Raw genomic sequence first — 10,012 nt, 5'->3', positions numbered from 1 at the left:
AAAATAATCTGGAAATATATGCCACTCTTGTAGAAAATCGAAGACCTTCCGAGCGATTGGACCCCAGGTCCTCGGCGACAGCAAACACGATGGTCACAATGGGCAACAATACCTCTAACCAAGGACCCGCTCCAAATCTCCACTCTACGTCTAAGATCCTTTTTTTTCTTTTTGCAAATTCTACTTCTATGATCCTAATATTGCATTAGTGTCTAGAGGACAGGTAAGAAACAATAAGCGCAATGTTGAAATTTATTGCTCACCTTCTCGACTAGTTTGGATTTTTGGTGAAACGTTTCGTGTGTGAATTTAATATATTATTAGAACCAAATGTCTCGTCCCTGAAAAATCTCTCTCGAGTTTAAGATACAAGAAAAGTGTTTTTTAATAACAGAAAAAGATACTTTTTTGCGAATAACAAAAAAAAAACACTTGAATAAATTTAGTATGTATTTATTTCATATCAAAATATCGAAAACATCTTATATTTGTGAACGGAGGAAGTATATTTTTAGAAACAAAGTTTAATTAATATTGAGTATTTGTGATGAAAAATACATAAATTGGACATGTTTAAAATAAAATGGAACGTGGCATTTTGTCAACCAATACGTTTGAAGTAGCAAATCTATAACATTGGAGTATTATTAAATATCAAGTACTCCGTCTGCTCCAAAACAAGTCTAGCTGATTTAGTAGAACTTCGTGTTAAACCAACGATACTTAGTACTACTAATCACAAAAATAACCTATGATAACATTAATGACACTCAGAATTCAAAATAAAAAACATGATTACACTCGGACCATTTTAGACGAATTTTTAAAATAAGACATGGACCCGAAAGTATACTTGTACACATGAGCTCATGTGCTCCTTGTGTGAACACTAAAATGAATAAAACAGAAAATATTTTAAAAAATTCTAAATTTCTTTGTGGCATTCTTTAAGAAATGTTTGTTGTACATGTAAAATCTCATCATGGAATCACATTCTTGAAAGTGATGGCAAAAAATCACATTCTTGAAAGTCATGGCAAAAAAAAAACTCTAAAATGCGTTCAAAAGTAACATTTACAGAGCATCGATTTTGTTTCCTTACCACGCCTTCCAGTATCATTTCGTGATGAAATTCTACATGCACAACAAACATGTCACAGAATATATCATACAAAAATCCAGAACTTTTTAATGCGTTATTCGTTTTAATTATTTTACCTTTCACACCAGGAGCATATATAAAGCTGAGGTGTAGAGACTCCATGTGCCCACCCTTTCTTCCGTCGCAAGAAAACGGGCCCGACACGCCACACGTGAAACGGATCCAAACCGTGTGCGGATACTAAACGAATTACGGACTTCGCCAGGGGCCCAACCGGCAAACACGCCATCCTATCCCATATAAAGCAGAGGCCGACGAATCCCCTAACTATAAAATCGACAAAACAGAGAGGCAGAATTAGAAACAGCGAGCGCCCACCGTCGTCGAACGCCAGCAGCGGGAACAGAGGAGGCGGCGGGCGGAGCAAATGGCGGAGGCCCCGAGCAAGATGGAATCCATGCGGAAGTGGGTGGTCGACCACAAGCTCCGAGCCGTAGGTAATCCCCCCCCTCGAGGTTTCTCCCCTGGTTTGGTTTTGTTTCCTCCATGGCCGGATCCAGATACACGTTCCGATCGTCGGCCTCGGCCAAGCCCCGGCGGCGATTCTATGTTCCAAGTTTGAAGTTTCACCGCGTCTGATTCGATCTCGCGGTTACGCCTCGGTATATCCGTTCGCTGGCGCTACCGGGGTGCCTCCTCGATTTCCCCCCGATTCATCAGGCGTATGTGTGTGTTCTAATCTGCGGCGTCCTTGTTTTCCGGCGGGGGGGCAGGTTGCCTGTGGCTTACCGGGATCTCCAGCTCGATCGCGTACAACTGGTCGCGGCCCAACATGAAGACCAGCGTCAAGCTCATCCACGCAAGGTTTGCGCATTTGTCATTTGTTAATTACGTTTTCGCCCCCTTTCGGTTTATATATATGCTTCTTTTCGTTGGAGATCGGCCTGTACTGCTGTCATATCACAAGGTTATTACAATGGAAGGTCAATTTTCAGCTGATTGCTGAAATGAAGTATTGATTCCCGCCGCTTTAACGGGGCAGCGCTGATAAAATTCTGAAAATCATTCACAAATAAAAATATAAAAGACTTCCTACCGTTTAGAATTGAGTCTACATGCTTAACAGACTCGAGCAATTTATGTTTGCCGTTTAGAAGTGAATCTACATGCTTAACAGACTCGAGCAATTTGTGTTTGCCGTTTACATTCTCTGTCGTTCATTTATGTTTTGTGTACAACTTTCATGTAGATTGGTAGTTTCAGTCTCTTTTTTTCTGTCAGAATTACTGCTTCGCTTGAATTTCATTATGAGCACTAAGGTAGGTGGCCTCTTATTTCTAGTTTTGCTAAGGCTAAAAGAGGAACATGCTGTTGCTTGTTTTACAAGTTTTAAGGTTTGCAAATATATCTCTGTCATTTGTGCATGAATATGTGGATGGTAGTGTCACAACCAATTTCATGTGAAGAAATGGTGTTTATAATCATTCTTTCCACATGTAATTCCAAGCCAATTTACTGAATTCCCACTCAATTGACCCGGTTCTGCCAAGTATTTTGTGTTTTATTTGTAGCCCCATCTTGTGCCATGCCTTTGGTTACAGCCTAATCTCCCTTGGTAGTATATTGGTAGTTGATATGTGATTACGTATGTATGGGCTTCGCATTATATAAGAGTTTTTTTGGCGGAATTTTTTTTTCTTAAACCAGTCTCAGGGATTTGGGAAGTACTAACGAACTTGGAAATATACTACTCCCTCTGTCTGGAGTTATTGTCGCTCAAATATATGTATGCACTATTGAGTAGAGTATTAGATAGACTCGAGGATCAAGACATTGCTTCCCCTTATCATTAATACGACATGTGTACATCCAGCCCACATGGCATCATTCCACGCTTCAACAAGCAGGCCATCCTCGTGTCAGGCTGATCAGAAGCAAGGACACAATTGGTAGCTCAGCGACCAATTGAGCTTCTGATCAGCCTAACATTATAAGATTTTTTGTAAATCCCTCATGTTAGGATGACCATAAGCAAAGACTCAATTGGTGGCTGACAGCGAGCTCTATTTCGACATGTCCTATGCTGTCACTACCGCAGAGTAGGCAAGATTATAGAACATATTGAAATACAGGTCGCTTTCAGTCACCAGTTGAGCATTTGCTTCTGTATCAGCCTAACATTGTAAACATGTTTTTTCGTAAATCCCTCATGTTGGATGACCATAAGCAAAGACTCAATTGGTGGTTGAGAGCGAGCTCTGTTTCAGTATGTCCTATACTGTCACCACTGCAGAGTAGGCAACATTATAGAACATATCGAAATAAAGGACGTTGTCAGCCACCAACTGACCTTTGCTTCTGAATCAGCCTCACATCTTCAGTATTGCAGTGACTTTCGCTAGGACCCATCCTTAGTCGATGATGTTTGTCTGCCGGTTGTAATTAGGTTTGAGTAGAGTTTGAAACCCTACACAGTATTGTTTCCCTTGCAACTATATAGACACTGGTTGTGTTTAAAACTCCACATGGGTTTGGCTAGATTCCAGAGGGCTGTATATATGAATCTGATTTGCTCAATGCCATAATTCAAGAAGTTGCAATCATATCATCTAAAAACATGTTTGACCTTGCAGGTTGCACGCGCAAGCTCTAACGATCGCTGCCTTAGGTGGCTGTGCTTTAGTAGAGTACTATGACCAGAACTACGGCTCTTCAGGACCAAAGGTGGACAAATATACAAGGCATTACATGGCACACTCGCATAAAGATTAATTATCTGCATGGTCGGTGCTGGATCCTGGATTAGTTTTAGGTTCTTTCCTGAGCTCCCTGAACGGGCTCCCGGGATTGTTCCTTTCTGTCTTCTTTATTGCGAAACCAAATTATACTTGCCAGGTCCCTTCCTGAGCAGTGAGGGTGATATACACAATTGCATTTGCATATATGATCTGCATAACTTGAATGCAAGATTCATTCTGTAACATTATTTTGTAGGTACTTGTGTATTCTTGATATAACAACAGTGTTCTGATGTTGCACTGGGTTATTAATACTGTCATGTGGTGTTGTATGCGTCTATTTCTTTCTCTGTGAAATTGCTAATGAGCAATGAGAGGCAGTTCTGTGTCTAATGATGTGACCAAATTCATTTCAGTACCAATACCAAATAAGTACGCACCGTCCCAAATGTTGGCACTCCTTCCTATAAAGTCTAGGACAAACCTAGAAATGGATATATTAGAGGGAGTAGGATCTATAATGCCTTATAAACCGACAAATATTAATGAAGAAATTGTAATTTACTGTGAGATGTGAGAAGAAAAGAAATTTTACTTTATTTTTCTACTCTATATGATAACTCCTATTATGTGTAGAAAGTTCTATTTGGAGAGTAATATGCCTCCAAATTTACATTTAGGAACTTATTTTGAAATATTTGAAACTGGCAAATGCACTGTTCATTTTAAATGTGAGCACAACCGAAGTAGCTTGTCAACAAAGGAGTTCACGGAGGAGCGATAACGCCTACAAGTGTTAGCCGGTCTTCATCGACCTTTCTATGTTTCTTCTAGTCGAATGGCGGTTAACCAAATTCCTCCTGGCATGCGTTCCAAAAGGGAGGACTCTCGGCTTAAAGGCCATGTGTGTAGAAGCTGCAGCTATGGCGATTTCATCGTCCCAATTGGTTGGTGCGGCCCCAGCAAACACCGAGGTTCAACCAGAATGGAGGGGAGGGTATTAGGTGATACCATATTCCAAATGCTCCCATGATACCATTTTTAAAAAATCTGGAAAAATTTGTCGATGTTCATAAAACATGATTATGAATAGTGGTACACATTCTAAATACACATTGAAGAACAAAAAGAACAAATACGGATGTGAATAGTGGTGTTTTGACTTATCTTTTTTATACTCCCTTTGTTCGACAATAAATGTCTCAACCTTGTATTAGCTCTAGTACGTAGTTACACCAAGTTCGAAACATTTATTTTAAGACGAAGGGAATACTATTTATGTTGGATTTGTCTTTTTTGTTTCTCAATGTGTATTTGGAATTAGGACCTGAACTTTGTGTTGAAATTTGGAGGTGGGATTTAGGCCCATTAGAGAATTTCAGAAAAATCTCCAAGGGCCCATGTAGGTGGTGGCATGACAAGGTGGTGGGAGTTTAGTCCCACCCCGCTAGTGGAGGAGAGTTTGGACCCCTTTATAAGGGTCTCTCTTCCACATGCTATTGTAGAGTGAGAAGAGAAGGTGCCCTCGCGCACTCCTCCTCCGCCGTCCGCCTCGCCACGCCTCGTCACGACGCGCCGCGCCGCGGGAATGAGCCGAGCTCATACCTACGCGCTTATTTTTGCCGGTCAGGAACGGAGAATACGTAACGGACAAGGAACGATCCGAGACGTCGGATCGTGGCTGTTACCGACTCGGACGTGGGCTTGGCCCACGTCTCTCCACCCAGCCGCCTTTATAAGCACGCGATCGCCTACCCTAGCCGTCACGAGAACCAGATCACATCTGCCTCACGCCTTCGTTCCTTGACTGCTGCTGCCGCCGGCGACTCTGTCCCGTTTACCGCGTACACGGTCGACGGGAGAGCAGGCCTCCGAAACCTCGCCTCTCCGGTTCTTGTACGGGAGAGGGGCGATTAGGTTTTTGGGGAGCGATCACGCGACTGCTCGCCTCCGTCCGTCTGCTTCGTCTACGTCCGCGTCGCCCTCGTCATCGCCATGTCTTCACCAAGCGAAGCTGATCGTCTCCGCGAGGAAGCCGAGAAGAAGACGGCAGAGGATACTGTCGCCGCCGCCGCTGCTGCTGCTACAGCCAACTGGCCGATTGGAGGGTATGACTCGTTTATCCTCATGTTCGTATTTATCCTAGCAGTACTACTTGTTTGCATAGATGTATCCACTATATGCGTAGTATGTGCTAGGTTAGCTCAAGATCAGTATGTCATTAGTCTAGTCAATGCCATGCTAGTTATTATTTTGTGGATTAATGTACTTGGAAAATTGCCTATTTACTCAACAATCCAAAAACCTAATGTCTGTAGGAATTTTTCGAGTAATGGTTTTGCTGCTGCACTGAAACCGGATAAGTTTACCGGTACCTTTTTCAAGCGTTGGCAAACGAGAACCACCTTATGGCTCACGGCTATGAACGTGTTCTGGGTAGCCGGTGTCACTCCTACGGAAACTATCACTCCTGAACAGGAGAAGATGTTTAAGGAGGCCACCGTCCTATTCCTTGGAGCAGTCATTAGCGTGATCGGAGATAAGCTGGTTGATGCATATTTACATATGCATGTTGCCAAGGACTTGTGGGAGGCGCTCGAATCTAAATTCGGGGCCACCGATGCTAGGAGTGAGATGTATGTTATGGAGCAGTTCCACGATTACAAGATGGTTGACAACCGTTCTGTATTGGAACAAGCTCATGAGATAATATGCATAGCTAAACTGAATTTAATCCCAACTTTCACTTTAGCCAAAGGTTCTAAGTGCCACTCGTGTGTGCAAGCAAAGCAACCTCGCAAGCCTCACAAGGCTGCAGAGAAGAGACACTTGGCACCATTAGAACTCATACATTCTGATCTTTGTGAGATGAATGGTGTGTTGACTAAAGGTGGAAAGAAATACTTCATGACATTGATAGATGATTCCACTAGATTTTGCTATGTGTATCTGTTAAATACTAAAGATGAGGCTCTACACTACTTAAAAATCTATAAGGCAGAAGTTGAGAATCAACTTGAAAAGAAAATTAAACGAGTCCGGTCTGATCGTGGTGGAGAGTACTTCTCAAACGAATTTGATTCATTTTGTGCGGAACACGGCGTTATTCATGAGAGGACGCCTCCCTATTCACCCCAGTCAAACGGGGTTGCCGAACGGAAAAACCGTACTCTAACTGATTTGGTTAACGCCATGTTAGATACATCGGGTTTATCCAAGGCATGGTGGGGGGAGGCTATATTGACCGCGTGTCATGTCCTGAATAAAGTTCCTACAAAAGATAATGAGATCACTCCCTACGAGGAGTGGTCGAAGAGAAGGACGACACTCTCGTACTTACGTACTTGGGGCTGCTTGGCGAAGCGTAAGCTTGGACCAAAGACTGTGGATTGCGTTAATTTGGGATACGCTAAGAATAGCGTAGGCTATAGATTTCTAGTAGTGAAATCTGAGGTACCTGACGTGAAGGTCGGTACAATAATGGAGTCGAGGGATGCTACATTCTTTGAGGATATATTTCCCATGAGAGATATGCAAAGCACTTCTAGACAGGAATCTGAGATAACTCCTGAGCCTGCCATTCCTATGGAATATTATGAACAAACACATGATGAAAATCCTGAGGAGGATGACGAGGAAGCCCGTGGTAGGGGCAAGAGACAAAGGACTGCAAAGACCTTTGGTGATGATTTCTTCGTATACCTCGTGGATGATAATCCCACTTCTATTTCAGAAGCGTATGCTTCTCCAGATGCTGATTACTGGAAAGCTGCGGTCCGTAGCGAGATGGATTCCATCATGGCTAACGGGACATGGGAAATCACTGATCGTCCCTATGGTTGCAAACCATTGGGATGCAAGTGGGTGTTCAAAAAGAAGCTTAGGCCCGATGGTACGATTGAAAAGTACAAGGCTAGGCTTGTGGCCAAGGGCTATGCCCAGAAAGAAGAGGAAGATTTCTTCGATACTTATTCACATGTGGCTAGACTGACCACCATTAGAGTACTACTCTCATTGGCGGCCTCTCATGGTCTTCTCGTTCATCAAATGGACGTTAAGACGGCTTTCCTGAATGGAGAGCTAAATGAGGAAATCTATATGCAACAGCCAGATGGCTTTGTGATAGAAGGTCAGGAAGGAAAGGTGTGTAAGTTGCTGAAATCTTTATATGGTCTGAGACAAGCACCTAAGCAATGGCATGAGAAGTTTAATACAACTCTGATATCTGTTGGCTTCGTTGTTAATGAAGCTGACAAATGTGTATACTATCGCCATGGTGGGGGCGAAGGAGTTATATTGTGCTTATATGTTGATGACATACTGATATTTGGAACCAACCTCAAAGTAATTGAGGAGGCTAAGTCTTTTCTGTCTCAAAACTTTGAGATGAAGGACCTTGGGGTGGCTGATGTTATCTTGAACATCAAGCTGTTGAGAGATGATGAGGGTGGGATTACACTTCTGCAATCCCACTATGTTGATAAGATTTTGAGTCGCTTTGGATATTCAGACTGCAAAATTTGTCAAACACCATATGATCCTAGTGTGCTTATTCGAAAGTTTAAAGGCACGGCTATAGATCAATTGAGATTCTCTCAAATTATCGGTTCACATATGTACCTAGCTAGCGCAACGAGGCCTGACATCGCGTTTGCTGTGAGCAAACTTAGTCGGTTTGTTGCAAACCCGGGCGATGTTCATTGGCGTGTTGTTGAAAGAATTATGCGCTACTTGAAAGGTACTGTCAACCACGGGCTTCACTATACGGGCTTCCCATCGGTACTTGAAGGGTATAGTGATGCGAATTGGATCTCTGATGCTGATGAGATGAAGGCCACTACTGGGTATATGTTTACTCTTGGGGGTGGTGCTGTTTCCTGGAAGTCTTGCAAGCAAACGATCTTAACAAGATCGACAATGGAAGCAGAATTAACAGCATTAGACACATCTGGTGTCGAAGCAGAATTTCTTCGAGATCTTTTGATGGACTTACCTGTGGTTGAGAAGCCGATTCCGGCTATCCTTATGAACTGCGATAATCAGACGGTTATTGTTAAAGTGAAGAGTTCAAAGGACAATATGAAGTCCAACAAACATATAAGAATGAGATTGAAGTCTGTCAGACGTTTGAGAAACTCCGGAGTGATAGCGTTGGATTATATCCAAACGGCTAAGAATCTGGCAGATCCCTTTACTAAAGGGCTATCACGTGTTGTGATAGATAGTGCATCGAGGGAGATGGGTATGAGACCCACATGAGTTGCCATGGTAGTAACCCAACCTATATGATCGGAGATCCCGTGAAGTAGGACCTGGGAAAACAAGCCAGTGGTGAACTGAGGAGAGTAACTTTACTAACCCACTCCGTTGGAGATGCAATACTCTCGGATACTGTATGGTAGGATGACTACTGTCTTAATGTGTTCTAAAGCTTATATGTAAGCAAGATGCTGTCCTACAGAGCGATCTTTGGAGGAACACACCTATATGAGCTTGACTGCTGGTCACAGTCTATGAGGTTTGGGTGATCTCTAGTAAACTCATGAATAGGCCAGGAGTGTGACTAATATGCTCCACCCGAGGGGTCACCTTCGGCAGTCTAGTACTAGTAAGACTTGTGGTGAAGCTCTTTTACGCCAAGCTGACAATTCAAGGCATAGTCCATTGTTCAGTTGTAAAGGAGTGTAGCTACTTGTTCTAGGTGAAGCTCAACCTTAATAGGTCTTCACTGAAATGTTGGTATATTAAAATAGTGATTGGAACGAGGGAACACGATGTGCCCTTGAGATCTGGTGGGGGATTGTTGAAATTTGGAGGTGGGCTTTAGGCCCATTAGAGAATTTCAGAAAAATCTCCAAGGGCCCATGTAGGTGGTGGCATGACAAGGTGGTAGGAGTTTAGTCCCACCCCGCTAGTGGAGGAGAGTTTGGACCCCTTTATAAGGGTCTCTCTTCCACATGCTATTGGAGAGTGAGAAGAGAAGGTGCCCTCGCGCACTCCTCCTCCGCCGCCTCGCCGCGGGTTGCGGGAATGAGCCGAGCCGAGCTCATACCTACGCGCTTATTTTTGCCGGTCAGGAACGGAGAATACGTAACCGTCACGAGAATCAGATCACATCCGGCGACTCCGTCCCGTTTACCGCATACACGGTCGACGGGAGAGCAGGCCTCCG

At 43.3% G+C, this 10,012-nt stretch overlaps 1 protein-coding gene across 1 annotated transcript; it reads left to right on the top strand.

Moving 5' to 3' along the window:
• The first annotated feature begins 1,430 nt into the window (after positions 1–1,430).
• Positions 1,431–4,178, top strand: LOC123427739. Its single transcript, XM_045111857.1, has 3 exons — positions 1,431–1,599; positions 1,876–1,966; positions 3,736–4,178. Exons 1-3 carry the CDS (start codon positions 1,530–1,532, stop codon positions 3,872–3,874), a joined length of 300 nt encoding a protein of 99 aa, XP_044967792.1. The 5' UTR covers positions 1,431–1,529; the 3' UTR covers positions 3,875–4,178.
• The last annotated feature ends 5,834 nt before the right edge of the window (positions 4,179–10,012 follow it).

The sequence above is a fragment of the Hordeum vulgare genome, chromosome 2H, assembly GCF_904849725.1.
Source record: "Hordeum vulgare subsp. vulgare chromosome 2H, MorexV3_pseudomolecules_assembly, whole genome shotgun sequence".
Classification (NCBI taxonomy): Eukaryota; Viridiplantae; Streptophyta; class Magnoliopsida; order Poales; family Poaceae; genus Hordeum; species Hordeum vulgare.
This window is presented reverse-complemented; position numbering and strand designations above follow the sequence as displayed.

Excerpts from the sequence above, each read along its gene's own strand:
- LOC123427739 (XM_045111857.1), top strand. The coding sequence starts at position 1,530 with ATGGCGGAGGCCCCGAGCAAGATGGAATCCATGCGGAAGTGGGTGGTC. Across the intron at positions 1,600-1,875 it reads CCACAAGCTCCGAGCCGTAG|GTTGCCTGTGGCTTACCGGG; the intron begins GTAATCCCCCCC and ends GCGGGGGGGCAG. Across the intron at positions 1,967-3,735 it reads GTCAAGCTCATCCACGCAAG|GTTGCACGCGCAAGCTCTAA; the intron begins GTTTGCGCATTT and ends TTGACCTTGCAG.